General features: G+C 47.7%; 1 protein-coding gene across 1 annotated transcript in view; it reads right to left on the reverse strand.

Moving 5' to 3' along the window:
* The window catches only part of bmper (BMP binding endothelial regulator), a 37,850-nt gene extending 23,064 nt beyond the window's left edge, over positions 1-14,786 (reverse strand). The window contains exons 1-2 of the mRNA XM_061049763.1: positions 14,038-14,786; positions 4,904-4,989 (exon numbers count right to left, since the gene is read on the reverse strand). Coding sequence (XP_060905746.1) covers positions 4,904-4,989; positions 14,038-14,143 — 192 coding nt within the window. The 5' untranslated portion in view covers positions 14,144-14,786. The remainder of the gene's footprint in view (positions 1-4,903; positions 4,990-14,037) is intronic.
* Between the last annotated feature and the right edge of the window lie 1,926 nt (positions 14,787-16,712).

Genomic DNA, 16,712 nt, shown 5'->3' on the forward strand with positions numbered 1-16,712 from the left:
GAACTACAAGATCACAGGAGAACTACGAGAACTACAAGATCACAGGAGAACTACAAGATCACAAGAGAACTACTCTTGATCTTCTCTACCACCAGGAGGCGACGGTGTTCACTGATTTGTATCGTCATTGTGTTTTCTTTCTTCTTCACCCCTCCTCCTCTTCATCTCTACACTCCGGCTGTCTTTCTTCGTCATCGCCCTTTCTTCCTCTGTCTGCGGCCTTTTTTCTTTCACCCTTAAACTTCACTGTCCTGTATCACCTGTACTTCACCTGTACTCCAGTCATCACAGGAGGGGAGCTCTTCAGTTAAAGACCAACTCCAGTTAAAGACCAACCCCCCCCCCCCCCCACCTCCTCTACCGACCCCCCAAACCCTCACCTCCCCTGTGCCTCTGTGACCTCTCACCTTTCACCCTTCCTCCAAAACAAACAGGTCGTGACCTCCCGGCGGAGAGCAGGAGCCACAGTAGCTTAAGAGCGAGACAGACGGAGAGAGACGCTGATGGGAACGGGTTTCAAAAAACTGTTTCAACAACTTCAAAAAGTGTCTGCTAACTTTTTTACTGCAGTTAGGAAACAACAGCGCCCCCGCCTGGTGGGAGGTGCGCATCAGTTAGTCTGTTTCAGCTTGTTCTTAATTTATATTCAAACTAAACGATGAGACATTTGACCTTTAAAGCGACATTAGAGACCCTTTATTTCTTGTTTCTTCTTCTTTTATCGTCCTAACCAACAAAGACGGCGAGGAGGAAGAAAAGCTGGTTTTAAACTTCTTCCTCTTTATCTCAGTGTCTCTGGATGATGAGCGACGTGTTAAATCCTGTAAGGTCAGCTGCCTGGTGTTTCCCGTGTGGAGAAATAGAGCGGAGCATGTGGTGGCTCCGTGTTATCAGGTGGTGATCAGGTTAACCCCGCGTCTCCTGTATTGATCAGCTTCTGTTTGAGTTGATGACCTCTGACCTCTCTCTCGGCTCGATCGCAGCTGCTGAGTGTAAAAAACTTCAGGAATGTTTGTTTGATCGATTAAAGAGCTGCTTTAAAGTCGTCAGCGTTTCAGGTGTCCTGTCCTGAGAGGGATGAAGGATCGGAGGCTTGGTTAGATATCGGTCTTTTTAAATTCAGCATGTTTTGAGTTGAAAATGTAGTTTCAAAGTGTTTTCTGTCTGAAAGAACAGTTTTCATTTGGGTCATTTTCATTTCAGAAGGAAATGTTAAAAGAGGCACCCTGCGACATGACACCCAAACCTTTTTCATCATGTGTCCTTTACCTGCCTGGATTACTGACCCGGGTTCAACAGGTGCAAACGGGACGTTTCTTTAGCAGAGATTTGGTCAGACCTCCTCACATGCATGTGGCACTGAGATCATGTGTGCAGCGATCACAGGGAATAAACGTCACCTCCCACTCGCTCCAGGTGAATTCTCCTGATTACATCCTGCTGCGTTCTCACATCAGCTCACTCTGACTTTCTGCAGAATAAATACGAGGAGGCTGGAGGAGAAACTCCAGGTGAAGAGAGAAACATTCAGCTGTTTGCGTTCACACATGACGCTCAGTTTCCTGCAAGTGTGAACGCAAGTGGGATGTTTTATCTCTATGCTACTCTCGTCCTGTAAATGTCCTCTTGTCTTAGGGGTCTAACATGCAACTTTCTGATCGTCTGGTTTGCTGTTAGACGTCATAAAGAAGGATCAGGATGAATATCAGTCCGTCTGAAACCTGCGCAGAGGAGCTCTAAGCGACCCTGCGGTAACAATCCAATTTCGGCTGGTCTTATTCTGAAAACTGACTCAAGCTCTTCTCGCTGAGCGGGAAGAGGAGAAGTCGAGGAGGCGGGAGAAGCCAGTCTGAGGGCGAGCGAGGGGAGGAAGCGCCGACGAGAGAGTGTAAAAAGACACGGAGATGATCAGACAGATAGACCGGGGCGATGAAGAGCGTGACGGAGATGAGGCCGACTCCCTACGAGATAACCAATCGTCATGGCGACCTGCCTGTCAGTCAGTCTGTCAGCCACATCCACTCCTGGCCCCATTACAGCGCCCGGCCTCACCCACCCGCACAATGGCTCTTCTGTGTGTATCTGTGTGTGTGTGTGTGTGTGTGTGTCCTCAGAGCCATTAGCAGGTACTCTGGATCCCCCCCCCCCCCACACACACACACACACACACACACACACACACACACACACACACACACACACACACACACACACACACACACACACACACACACCACCACCACACCCCCCAATGTATGAGTGACACTGGAGCCCTGATGGCCAACCAACCCTCTAAAGACAGCACCACGACTCAGACAGTCGACCTTTTAAAACACATCCTTTTTCGGCTGAGGTCGGGTTTACTCTCATTTTAACCACGATGTTCCGTCATCACGCTTCAAGAATCTTCACTTTATGCACGAGGAAACAGCGACGGACATCAGAGAGTGAGAAAAACACAAGCAAGGATCTAGAGAGGGGGAAACAACGCCAGGAAGTTCAAACTAAGTCTGATTGGACACACAGGGGCTGACAGGAAGTGATCAGAGGCAGAGGGCTGACAGGAAGTGATCAGAGGCAGAGGGCTGACAGGAAGTGATCAGAGGCAGGAAGCTGACAGGAAGTGACCATGTTTGTGACGTTTCAAACAAAACTGTCAACAAATAAAATCTACCGTCAGTGTGTTAGAAGCTCAGGAGGTCTCGTCCCGGCAGCGGAGGCCAACCTTCAGCGAGGTGATCCTGCTCTACTACCACCACCCGATGCCCAGCCTCCACCCTCAGACTGAGTCGTCCCCACAACCACCGCCGTCCTCCTTCATGCACGGCCTGCTCCGACCTCCACCTCAGCGGAGAGGAAGCGTGGACAACAGGAACGAGAGGAATACAAAGGAGAAATCCTTCCTGCATATTATCCCATCTCATTTTACTTAACGAGTAAGATCTTTAACCTGCTCTTTGTAAAGCACCCTGCGGGTGTGTGTGTGTGTGTGTGTGTGTGTGTGTGTGTGTGTGTGTGTGTGCATGTGTGTGTGTGTGTGTGTGTGTGTGGGTGTGTGTGTGTGTGTGTGTGTGTGTGTGTGTGTGTGTGTGTGTGTGTGTGTGTGTGTGCGTGTGTGTGTGTGTGTGTGTGTGTGTGTGTGGGTGTGTGTGTGTGTGTGTGTGTGTGCGTGTGTGTGCGTGTGTGTGTGTGTGGGGGGGGGGGGTTAAAGCACAGATGAAAGGCTGACCATTGCCTGCTGATGACTGATAGCACTCAGCGGGGCTTTGGCTGATGTCTGCCTGATAACACAGAGGACGGCTGAGTCAGACCGCAGGCTGGGGGGGGGAGGTCACAGCAGCCAATCAGGAGCCAGCGATTGGAAGCTCGTACTAGCCGTGAATAGATCCATCTTTAAACTAAACCTGGATATGGTGACACAGAGTCTCATAATAACATAGAAGAGGAGAATAACGGTCTGGTGAGGTGATACCCCTCCTCTTGTTCCTCCATCGTCTCTGATCTGATCACCAGGATATTAAACCTCTAAAAAACTCATCACACAAAGACCAAACAGACGACGGAAATCTGCTTCAAAGGTCTGAGAAGAGTAAGAAGATGAACGGCTTGTCATGTTGTCCAACAGCTCAGGATCAAACCCAACGATAGAGCTTAATTCTATCTTTTAATGATCTTAAACATCTTTGGTATCTTTGCAAAATCAGTGGAGACACCATGAACTGGAGTTTCTGTAGCTTTCCTTGAACATTTATAAAATCATTCCTGTCTTTCTGTATCGATGAGCTTGTTGTTATTATTTCCTCTTCTTCTCATTTTCACCTCCATCACTGAGAAACAGCGTGCAGCACCATGGACGCCTTCTGGAGGAAGCTATTTCCTGTTACTCCTGAGACTTTGGACCAGAGAAGGTAGGCGATTTTAAGGCACCCCCCCCCCCCCCCCACACACACACACACACACACGGCCGTTTTGGACGCCCCTCGGTTTACCCGATATGAGAGCAGTTATCAGGTCAAACCAACAGGTGTTGCAGCGATGGAAGCGGGCAAGAGAACTGGTTCAGATAGAAGTGATTGTACCCGACCTAAAAAGCCTCTGCATGTTTCTAATAAGCTCCACGAGCAGAAACGTGCTCAAACTAGGATCAATATTGGAGATGCTTTTGAAAAATGGAGAGAGGTTAGAACGCAGAAAGGTTTACAGACCCATGCAGAGCTGGATAAACACTGAAGCTTCAGTGGTTCTATCAGGAGTGTAGCACATTATGAACTTGACAAACGCACACACACAACGTGCAGTCTGCAGCTAATCGGCACCGTGTACGTCCTGGAGGCTGGACTCTGATCATGTGACGGATTCTTTCAGACGATGAGGAGGCAGTGACACAGAAAAGACTTGTTGCTCCATTCTCACATTCTCATCCCGTTAAAACAGAGAGCTGGGGGGGGGGGGGGGGGGGGTCAGGGGTCAAAGAGCACATGTTCCAGGAAAGAGTCGTTCCCTAACCTTTCGTAGGCTGGTTTTAAGAGCCGAGCCAGGACAGCGTGACGACAGGCGTGTCAGCTAAAACAAACAATCAGCCACTTCATGTTTCACTGCCGCTCTGTCGTAAATCCTCAAAACACAGAAAAGAGACGCACTAATAAATAACTGAAACCGCGTACACACGTCTCTTCTCTCTGACTTCCTGTTGCAGAGTCACAGATCTTTCACAGCTTCTCCATAACGATCACACACACAGCTCAATAACCAGCGTTACAAACGTCTCTATCAGCGCCTCAGGAAGTCATTTCATCCCGTCAGCCTCAGCAGAATCCTGCAGCAGCTACACGTCAGCCGAGCAAACAGAGCAGGCGGCCGTGATGACGTAGTCAAAGGTGAAGGAGCAGAACGGGAGACTTACCAGACACACGCAGGTGATGCACGGGTTGTCGGTGATGTTGGGGATGTGGAGGACCTCGCCCTCGTTCTCACAGCTCGCCTCCGTACCTGTGACGAGCAGCAGGAAGTTAAACACAAAGATCTGAAACTTCTCTTATAAATATGTTCTCATTAAGAATCCTCACTTATGATGTTCACACACACGCACAAAACTGCACGCCACCTCTACCATCTCCGTGCTCTAATGAACCTGCTGCATTATGTTTCCTGTTCTCCAGGATGTTCTTCTTCTTTTTCTTCCTCTGCGGCTGTGAGGTGCATGTGTGAACAAGCAGCTCGGGAAGATGAAGATGAAGATGAAGTTCTCATTTTCATGAATGCAGGTGTGAAAAGTTATCAACTGATTCTGCTGCTGATCTTAGCGTCATGAGGAGTTTTCAGCGTCTTTAAGCCTCGTGTTTAGACGTCGTTTTGCTCGACTCTCGGGGTTTTTAAAGACGAGCCGGTGACTCTTTTCCACTGCATGGCGTGTTCAGATTAAAGGGAATCTGCTCGCTCTGAATCCTTTTTTTTATTATTTTAGAAATGTTAAGACAGTTCCTGGATTTTTTTGGGGGGTTTTATCATCTTCATTAAAGTTCCCAGAGAGCTGAGGTGATATAAGGTGAGTAAACAGACGACGGACTGATCAGAGAGACGTGTCACTGAAGTCATCATCTGAACACAGTGACCATCCTCTACGGACGCCACGCCTAAAATACAACAAGCTACGATCAACAGCAAGAGTTAAAAGACGGCTCTGTTTATAATTCAAGAAGAAGAAGTAGACCATCGACGAGGATTTTTGGAGCGGACGTTTGTGCAGCAGAGCTTTAGTGATGTGAGATTAAAATCCCTAAAAACGAGTTTATAAAAACGACTGAAACGAAGCAGCTTCACGGTTAATTAAGAAACGTGTCACAAGCTGGAGGCGAACACGGACAGGCGGGATGATGCAGCGAAATAAAAAGATTTTTAAGGTTAAAGAAGAGCATCTTACAAATCCAGGAACTACAGGAAGGCGAACTGAAGATCCAGATTTAAAAACACAAACAGAAGAGGAACAACAAAGGAGAGCTGAGAGGCTGAATCTCGATGTCCTTCCTAAACCCTAAACCCTGAACCCTTACTGACTTTATTGACGTCACCTGGAAAGTGATTGAGTGCATGAGGCTGCGAGGGCTCAAATGGTTAAATACAAATGGGACAGCACTTTGCAACTTCTCTGTAACCATGACTACATGATTTCATGTAAAGCTTATTTGAGTTTTTTACTTTACTCACTCACAGCCAGGGCGCCTATAAAAAGTTCTTCTCAATATAGGCCTATATATAAATGTATTTGTTGTGGGATAAATAAAGGTTTATCTTATCTTATGGGACTAACATGCTCTCTGTCTCTCTTTATAGACTTGCACAGGAGTTCTGAATTAGCTGTAGTTTCCAAAGACTCTTTTTTAGTAGACTGTAAATGGAGCGTGGTTTCACCTTCCTGATTTTTTTTTTTTATCGTCTCGACCATCTTTTTTCTGTTTTATCTCGTTTCTTTACCTTTCAATTCTTGTGGGCTTCCCCGGGAAATGCTTCACGTCACAATGCTATGAACTATGGGTAATTCCCTCACGTTAAGTCTGCATGTATGCCCACTTACGGACCGGGTGCATTAAGGGCTCGTAAAGTCAGCGAGAGATCCCTCAAACACTTGATGATTTGACAGAGGGACGGCACTAAGCCCTCACAGACTTACAGGGAACGCTCACCAAAGTCAGTGAGCGTGTGAGGGTGGACATCGAGATTTGGCCAGTGAGAAGGAGACGACAGGATGGTGAACAGGTGAGGGCGTGGCAGCCAATCAAACAGGAGGGAAACACACAAGAAGGCAGGAAGTCACACAGGAGACGAGGACTTACAAAATAAAACAGGAAACACAAAAAAAAAGTGAGGACTGAGACGGTGAAGATTCAGAGAGTTTAGAAACATGACGGGAGTTAACAAAACAGTAAACCAGAGAAGAAGAAGTCAGGACAGCGTGCATGGTCCAGTTAGTGTCAAGTGCTGAAATACAGAATGAAATGGATAATAAAGGGACCAATCAGTGAGCACAACCCCGTCTGATCATGCCCATATAAGGCTCTAACCATCGGGTGAGGTCTGTTTGTCCTCCTCAGTCTGCTCTGTGTGTCCAGGTAAGAGCGCTCACATTTAAAGTGCGCTCTTAAAAACCTGAGTGTGTCCGTTTGTCACGAGAGAAAATGAAATCTGAGCCGAGTGCAGGAAACGACCCCAGAACAGAGGGGTTTATGGGTAGACGCACACAGATGTCCACATGGCGGGGCTGGGCAGCTCGAGGCCATGACAGCTATGTTCACCCGTTTGTTGGTGTGGCCAGCTTTGTTGTGACCTCCTGAAATGATCACTTCCTTCCCGGGAGGAAGTCATCGTCATGAGCGGAGAGTTAAAGCGAGGTCAGCGGAGGTCAGGCTGAATCCCGCCCTGACCGCTCTGTTTGAGTGTCAAACTACTTCCTGTTTCTTGTCATGTCTCTTCCTGCGATCGTATCTGTCAGGAGAGAATGTCTCCCCCCGTTTGAAGTGTTGACTTGTTAGCTGCTGCTAATGTTTCAGAGTGCCACGGTCAACGGACTCTCTAAAGCCTGACCTGTTCACACATGCACTCTCCGTACGACACTAACCACCCCCTCTCACTCGCTCCAGGTGAATTCTCCTGATTACATCCTGCTGCGTTCTCACATCAGCTCACTCTGACTTTCTGCAGAATAAATACGAGGAGGCTGGAGGAGAAACTCCGGGTGAAGAGAGAAACATTCAGCTCTTTGTGTTCACACTCCTCCTGCCTCACGCACACTAACTGAAATATTCTTCTTCTCCTGATGTCTAAAAACCTGATGCATTAATTTTCTGTCTCCAGCTGCGTCATTTTCTGAATCTCATCACCGACAAACGAGCTCATGTTGTTCATGCACACTGAGAACAAAACTTGGAACTTTGTGAGGAATCTTTGGACAGCTTCTTATCAGCGCTCTGTGACCTCTGACCTTTAATCAGCTGACTGTTTGTTGAAGCTCTGAAGATGAAGAAACTGAGCGTTACCTTTTCACCTCGCCTAAATGACCACAGCATGACGAAGCATTTAGCATTTCAAGAGTTTGGAGTGTGATACTGGAGGAGCACCGATCGTGAACATCAGGCCTGATTCTGATAACGATGTTGTTTCATTACGTCTTTCGTTCTGTTTTTCACGTGATCGATGGGATTAGAAATATCTGTAACCGTCCTGCTGCGTTCTCACATCAGATCACCTCGTCTACACGCTGAACCACGAGGCTGTGAGGAAACATGCTGGTGAAAGTCTGGGTGCAGAGATCTTTGGTTTGCTGTCACACATGCAGCTCAGGACATTCTCAGGACACCCCCCCCCCCCCTCTAACTCTCCTCACAGCAGAGAGTGATTCAGCAGAAAATCAGGCGCTGGATTCTTGCAGAGCAGACGAACCCTGCCGACTCCACCGACACCGTAAAATTTACAGCCAGCGAGGGTAATTAAACTGGGGGGGGGTCAGAGGGTGCAAGAGAGGGGGGGGCTTGGTCTCTGAGGACTCATGCTCAGTTTGACAGAATAACTTCCTCCTCTTCTTCGTACCTGCACACAGCGGTGATACTTCTCAAACCTCAGCGACGGATGTTTCTCATTAATGAAAAAGAAAAAAAACAGATAGCCTGAAGTCATCATGAGCGCGGAGCAATTTAAAGGTCAAAAGAAGACGGATAGACTCGTGTTAGCAGGCAGTGCAGAGAATCACTAACAAGGCTGCAGCTGAAGGACACAACAGGAGTGAGACTATGACCTTTATTCAGTTAGAGGTCACACTCTGTCACTGCTAGAGGTCGCTCTCTGTCAGTTAGAGGTCGCTCTCTGTCAGTTAGAGGTCGCTTTCTGTCAGTTAGAGGTCGCTCTCTGTCAGTTAGAGGTCGCTCTCTGTCAGTTAGAGGTCGCTCTCTGTCAGTTAGAGGTCGCTTTCTGTCAGTTAGAGGTCGCTCTCTGTCAGTTAGAGGTCGCTCTCTGTCAGTTAGAGGTCGCTTTCTGTCAGTTAGAGGTCGCTTTCTGTCACCGCTAGAAGTTGCTCTTTGTCTCCACTAGAGGTCGCTCTCTGTCTCCACTAGAGGTCGTTCTCTGTCTCCACTAGAGGTCGCTCTCTGTCACCTCTAGAGGTCGCTCTTTGTCTCTACTAGAGGTCGCTCTCTGTCTCCTCTAGAGGTCGCTCTCTGTCAGTTAGAGGTCGCTCTTTGTCTCCACTAGAGGTCGCTCTCTGTCTCCTCTAGAGGTCGCTCTCTGTCAGTTAGAGGTCGCTCTTTGTCTCCACTAGAGGTCGCTCTTTGTCTCTACTAGAGGTCGCTCTCTGTCTCCTCTAGAGGTCGCTCTCTGTCTCCTCTAGAGGTCGCTCTCTGTCAGTTAGAGGTCGCTCTCTGTCTCCTCTAGAGGTCGCTCTCTGTCAGTTAGAGGTCGCTCTCTGTCAGTTAGAGGTCGCTCTTTGTCTCCTCTAGAGGTCGCTCTTTGTCTCCACTAGAGGTTGCTCTCTGTCTCCACTAGAGGTCGCTCTTTGTCTCTACTAGAGGTCGCTCTCTGTCTCCTCTAGAGGTCGCTCTCTGTCTCCTCTAGAAGTCACTCTTTGTCACCACTAGAGGTCGCTCTCTGTCTCCTCTAGAGGTCGCTCTGTGTCTCCTCTAGAGGTCGCTCTGTGTCACCACTAGAGGTTGCTCTCTGTCTCCACTAGAGGTCGCTCTCTGTCTCCTCTAGAGGTCGCTCTGTGTCACCACTAGAGGTTGCTCTCTGTCTCCACTAGAGGTCGCTCTCTGTCTCCACTAGAGGTTGCTCTCTGTCTCCACTAGAGGTCGCTCTGTGTCACCACTAGAGGTCGCTCTCTGTCTCCTCTAGAGGTCGCTCTTTGTCTCCACTAGAGGTCGCTCTCTGTCACCTCTCGAGGTCGCTCTCTGTCAGTTAGAGGTCGTTCTCTGTCTCCACTAGAGGACGCTCTCTGTCTCCTCTAGAGGTCGCTCTTTGTCTCCACTAGAAGTCGCTCTGTGTCACCACTAGAGGTCGCTCTCTGTCTCCTCTAGAGGTCGCTCTTTGTCTCCACTAGAGGTCGCTCTCTGTCTCCACTAGAAGTCGCTCTTTGTCTCCATTAGAAGTCGCTCTCTGTCTCCTCTAGAGGTCACTCTTTGTCTCCACTAGAAGTCGCTCTCTGTCACCTCTAGAGGTCGCTCTCTGTCTCCTCTAGAGGTCACTCTTTGTCTCCACTAGAAGTCGCTCTCTGTCACCTCTAGAGGTTGCTCTCTGTCACCTCTAGAGGTTGCTCTCTGTCACCTCTAGAGGTCGCTCTCTGTCAGTTAGAGGTCGTTCTCTGTCTCCACTAGAGGTCGCTCTCTGTCTCCACTAGAGGTCGCTCTTTGTCTCCACTAGAAGTCGCTCTCTGTCTCCTCTAGAGGTCGCTCTCTGTCTCCTCTAGAGGTCGCTCTCTGTCACCAGTAGAGGTCGCTCTTTGTCTCCACTAGAGGTCGTTCTCTGTCTCCTCTAGAAGTCGCTCTCTGTCACCAGTAGAGGTCGCTCTTTGTCTCCACTAGAGGTCGTTCTCTGTCACCTCTAGAGGTCGCTCTCTGTCAGTTAGAGGTCGTTCTCTGTCACCTCTAGAGGTCGCTCTCTGTCTCCTCTAGAGGTCGCTCTTTGTCTCCACTAGAAGTCGCTCTTTGTCTCCACTAGAGGTCGTTCTCTGTCACCTCTAGAGGTTGCTCTCTGTCACCTCTAGAGGTCGCTCTCTGTCAGTTAGAGGTCGTTCTCTGTCTCCACTAGAGGTCGCTCTCTGTCTCCACTAGAGGTCGCTCTTTGTCTCCACTAGAAGTCGCTCTCTGTCTCCTCTAGAGGTCGCTCTCTGTCACCAGTAGAGGTCGCTCTTTGTCTCCACTAGAGGTCGTTCTCTGTCTCCTCTAGAAGTCGCTCTCTGTCACCAGTAGAGGTCGCTCTTTGTCTCCACTAGAGGTCGTTCTCTGTCACCTCTAGAGGTCGCTCTCTGTCAGTTAGAGGTCGTTCTCTGTCTCCTCTAGAGGTCGCTCTCTGTCACCACTAGAGGTCGCTCTTTGTCTCCACTAGAGGTCGCTCTTTGTCTCCACTAGAAGTCGCTCTGTGTCTCCACTAGAAGTCGCTCTGTGTCACCACTAGAGGTCGCTCTCTGTCACCACTAGAAGTCACTCTCTGTCACCACTAGAAGTCACTCTCTGTCACCACTAGAGGTCGCTCTTTGTCTCCACTAGAGGTCGCTCTCTGTCACCGCTAGAGGTCGCTCTCTGTCACCGCTAGAAGTCACTCTCTGTCACCTCTAGAGGTCGCTCTCTGTCACCTCTAGAGGTCGCTCTCTGTCACCACTGGAGGTCGCTCTCTGTCACCACTGGAGGTCGCTCTCTGTCACCTCTAGAGGTCGCTCTCTGTCTCCTCTAGAGGTTGCTCTCAGTCAGTGACAGAGTGACCTCTTATTAATATTAATAATATAAATAAGAGAGTGACAGGCTTGTTTAGGACACTTTAACTTCCTGCTCCAGTCTGAAAGGGTTCAGATCGTTTCCTTCATGTCTGACGGAGAGCTTCAGAGCTACAGGAGCCTGAACGTCACACGTGGTGAAACATTCATGTGAACTGGAGCAGCGTCTGGTGTGCAGACTCTGTCTCTCTTTGTTTTTATGTTTAGTCCAGCAGGACCAGGACTCACGGGTTTGCTCTGAGTTTTTTCTGTCGTCGTCCTGCTAAAGATCCGACCTGCTGAATCAGTCCCTCCTTTTATTCCTCTCCTCCAGACATGCTTTCAAAATAAAAGCTTTTACTCTGTGGTTTTATTTTCATTTGAAATCTCTTATTCTTCATGTTTGTTCTTTTCAGCTGCTGCACAAATAAAGAATCATTATCATTACTTTTATCACACCTAAAGTTTGCACAGCCTCATGTTTGAGTTTGCTCCTCCTCCTCTGTGCAGACGGACGCTGCTGAACAGTCAGATAATAAATCCTGCAGACGAGCAAGCTGCATGATGAAGCTCTCCGTTTGTTCTGTTCAGCTCTCTGTCAGGTTTGATTTTCAGTCAGGTTTAGTTTAGAGTTAACTTCAGGTCTAATCTGAATTCTGTACAGGTTCACATAAACTGTGGACAGTACTCGTTCTTATTTGTGAAATAAATGAAACCCAGTCTGACTCTGAATATTTATTTTCTGGATTTAAACTCTTCTTCAAGCCTTCCTCACTCTAACGATCCTGAACATCTCTGAGTGTAATAAAGACGTCACATTCAGTACAGGTTTAAAAAACTGAGACAAACAGGTGACAAGATAGAGCAGCTCGATCGGAGCAAAAAATTATTAATTACACAGCCCTAGCAACAAGCAACAAGTGTCCTGGAGCGGATTGTGTTGGCGCTAAGAGGAGGACCTGAGTGTCTGAAGAGCTGGAAGCACCCAGAACCCTTCACTGTGACCTCTGACCTCTGACAACAAGGAGACTGATACAGAGCAGATATTTGATAACAGGTGGAGGGATCTCTGAGCAGATAAACCCTCAGCTGATACAGACAGGTTTCAGGCTCTGTGCTTCCTCTCATGTCAAACACACACACACACACACACACACACACACACACACACACACACACACTGGACCACAGAGATCCATCTGGTACACGTTTGGTCCCCCTCTGAACCCCAGCTCTGAGCTTTTGCTTCAGGAGCAGAGATAAAGTCCGGACAGGGGAACCTCTGATTATCAGGAATCAGGAGGAGAGCAGAGGTGCACCAAGTGATTCCTGACTTCACCGTCATGGAGGAGAGAGAGGGAGCTCTGTTCTGAATCAGCGTTATCAGACAGTTCCTCCGTTTCTAAATGAAATTATCATGATCAGCTACTGTCGTCAGGAAATCCTCCCAATGACCCCGTGAACGCAGAGAAACTGGATAAATAACGTAATCAAATAATCCACCAGAGCAGGAGGAGGAGGAGGAGGAGGCAGGTCGGTCACGTCCCTCAGCCCGAGCATATGGTGCATGTTCACGGGGCAGCTCGCAGGGCAGCCCGGCCTCCACCTCCACCTCTACATCCACCTTTCATTCATTAATTCCATCTTCTATTATTCTTATTTCTCTGCATCGCTACAGGGCGAAGAAACGAATTCCTGCGATGCTGCTGTCAGAGAAAAGAAAGTTCACGAATAACCAGAGAAGGGGGGGGGGGGGGGGGGGGGGAGAGCTGCTGGAGGAAAGTGGTTCACACTTTACAGCCTGTTTTTAACTTAAAAAGTGCGTTAATTACACGTTACAGAGGCGAAAACATCCATTTAAGAAGAGATCGCTTTTCATCCAGCGCAAAGAACTTCTTTTTAAAGTTTTATTTCCCGGTTTAATGTCCTGAAACTTGATTTAAATGACTTTGAGGACAGGACGAGTCTCTGTGATTTATCTGAAGCAGACCCATATATGAGTACAAGTTCTGCTTTAAATAAGCAGCAGCACAGGGTGGATGTTTGTGGCGTTTCTCTGCCGGACGAAGCCTCGCACGGAGGATAACTGAAGACCGGCTCTATTTTCAGCAGCTTCAAATTAAAACGTTTTATAAAAAACCACCGAAGAGGCAAATCTCTGACATTTTAATTGAAGTTTTTTCCTATTTAAAAAACTAAAAGTAAAAGATGTGGCGGTGCAAAATCTTTGACAGAAAAATAATTACAATAATAATTTACATTTCTTTTACGTTTTTTTGTTTCCTTCTGATCTGACACCAACCTCGAAGTTTTATTATTATTATTATTATTATTATTATTGTAACAGACTGTTGTGTGTTTGTAATATGTACTGTATATTATTAAACATTTAATTGAAGCTTGTCTTCGCCTCCTCTTCACTGGAAACCAGAAATATAAAAACCTGAAGTGACTTTGAGTCTCGGAGTGAAACACAGAGTGAAGGAGCGCGGAGGAGACGCGGACTAAATAACCAGGGTTTGGGCACATTTTACGCGCGGTGGGAGCAGTGATGTGTCATTAAGAAGCCTTGCGGGTCCCTTTAATCTTACCTGTAATTAACGGAGAGGAGGACCGGGGCGTCAGGAGCAGCAGCAGAAAGCAGAAGAAAAACCTACAGGTGGACCAGGAGGGAGGGCTCGAGCAGCGGAGCAACATCCTCAGGAGAAAGGCTCGGAGTCCGGCGACAATGAAGGAAAAATAAATACAAACAATCCAATAAGATCCACGCTCAAGAGTTCCTCGTGTTTAAATTCCAGCCAGAAGAGAAACAACTCTTCAGATTGATCGCTTGCGCTGAAATGCAAAGCGACAATCAGGCAGAGATCACAGCGGCATTAAAATGACAAAGACGCGCCTAGAGGCTGCAGACTGCGCGGCTGCTCATGTCAGGAGCGCCGGGGTGAAAGTCAAACATTGATTCAGTCCCTCATCCTGCACAGGAGAGGATCCGGACAGGAGCACAGGATGGTTCTGAGGTTTGAGGAGGGACTCCGCTCCGATCCGGCAGAACAGGAAAACAAACCCCGCTGACTTCTAGAGCTAAATGTTAAAACTCTGAATCCTCTCAGTTTGTGAAGTTCTTCCAGGAGTAGAGAATCTGCGCTCTGATTCCGTGTGGCGCATGGATGCTCGATGCAGACTGTCCGGGACGCAGCGGTGGACTGCACACACACTCTCTCTCTCTCTCTCTCTCTCTCTCTCTCTGAGCAGAGTAAACCGGCCTCCTCTCCTCCCTCTCTCGTATTAAAGCGGACCTGTGGTGTCAGAGCGCACCGCAGAGCCAGAAAGTCCTGCCTCCTCTGTGAACACCGGGACCTCCTCCTGCCTCCAGACCGGACCCTCAGTGCCCCTGGTCTCCTGCAGACTCCTCTCAGAGCTCCTTTTGTTATTTAAAGGTTTTAATCATCAGTCTCTGAGCTCCTATCTGCCCCTGTCTGTCTGTCTGCTGCGGATCCCCCGTGTGCTGTAAACTGTGTGTGTGTGTGTGTGTGTGTGTGTGTGTGTGTGTGTGTGTGTGTGTGTGTGTGTGTGTGTGTGTGTGTGTGTGTGTGTGTGTGTGTGTGTGTATATGGGGATCCAGTTTCATTACCAACCAACCAGGGGAGCTACATGTGCTTTATGTCTCTGCTGTTCATGTGAAGAGCTGAAGAAGAAAAACAAAGAAGAAGAAGAAGAAGAATGGACACAACAAGGAATCAAGTGCAGCGTGTCTCCTTCAGACTCTCAGAGTTTTGACTTTACTGTTCCTGCTTTACATTAAGAATTAAAAATAACCATATCCTCTTCTCCGGCAGCTCGGCCAAACTTAAGAGGAAAATCAGACAGAATATTCCAGAAAGGACGGACTTAAAGAAAGATTATCTTTTCTGATTCCGAGTTTGTCTCTCAGTGTCGATTTAAAGAGTTGAGTACCCAGGGTCCCGAAGAGGAAGGGGCCCTTATTATTGATAGCAGAATTTAAAACTTTGATTTGGTTGTCAATATTTATACCTGTTTGATATCCCGGCTACTTAAATAAAAGTCCAAGGCAGTTTCATTTCTTGTTTTGAATTAATGGAAGTTAAACATGGGCAACATTATCATGTGTTGAACGTTAGCAATGGTTGGACATCGGCAAGGTTGGGATATATGTGTAAGACATTGTTTTCCTAAACTTGTGATATTCTGTGTGCAAATGAACCAAGTGGTGGTTGTCAAAGTGCGGTCGAAGACCCTTTAAGGGCTCTTTAAGGGGCCATGGTTCCCAAACACTGGTCTGAGGGAACATCAAGGGACATTGATCAACATCCTGGAGCTCATGCTCCAGTTACAGGGTATAAAAGTCATCGCCCCGCTCGCTTGGGGTGACCTTTCCTGAATATATCCTGCTGCTTTCTCACATTCGGACTTCATGTGGAACATGTACTTAGAGGCCGGCAGGAAAAAGTCAGAGTGAGACATTCGGCTGTTTGTGTTCACACATGAAGCTCAATCTGAAAATGTCAGGATGTTTTTGTGTATATGTGAAAACACAGTTGTCAAGAGTCTGTCAGCTGTTTTACATTTCAGTGAAAGCTTTCCATCAGAAGAGGATACAATATGCAAATCAAAAGCAGAACTGAAAACAAAAATGTCTCCTTTTGGATTTCTTTACAAATAACACAGAAGTCTCCTGGATATTATCTCCTCCACGTTTCAGCATTCTGCCCCATAAATCATCCACCTGGAGATTAAAGTCTAACATGACAGACGAGGAAGATTGCATGACACTGTGTGTGTATGTCTGTGTGTGTGTGTGTGTGTGTGTGTGTGTGTGTGTGTGTGTGTGTGTGTGTGTGTGTGTCTAGCCTCTTTTAAGTGCAGCTCGTCAGAAGCTCAGACGGGAGGAAAAGCGAGTCTTCAAAGAAATAATTAGGACCCACCCAGCAGCTTTTAACCGAGCGTCAGACGCAGCACGCTGGAAACACACACCAGCCACACACCGCCCCGGTGTGTGTGTGTGTGTGTGTGTGTGTGTGTGTGTCACAAAGTCAGGATGAGTATGTGTTTTAGAGCTGAAGAGAGAAAGTATGTGTGTGGATGAGAAACTTGGTTTGTTTATAGAAAAAAGATAAAGAGAGTGTGTGATTGAAAGAGCAGCTTAGTCTGTGCGTGTGTGTGTGTGTGTGTGTGTGTGTGTATGTGTGTGTGTGTGAGAGAGAGCAAGAGAAAGAGAGAGAGCATAAAGAGAAAAGTGTTTGGGAGG

This window comes from Labrus mixtus, chromosome 11, assembly GCF_963584025.1.
Source record: "Labrus mixtus chromosome 11, fLabMix1.1, whole genome shotgun sequence".
In the NCBI taxonomy this organism is placed as follows: domain Eukaryota; kingdom Metazoa; phylum Chordata; class Actinopteri; order Labriformes; family Labridae; genus Labrus; species Labrus mixtus.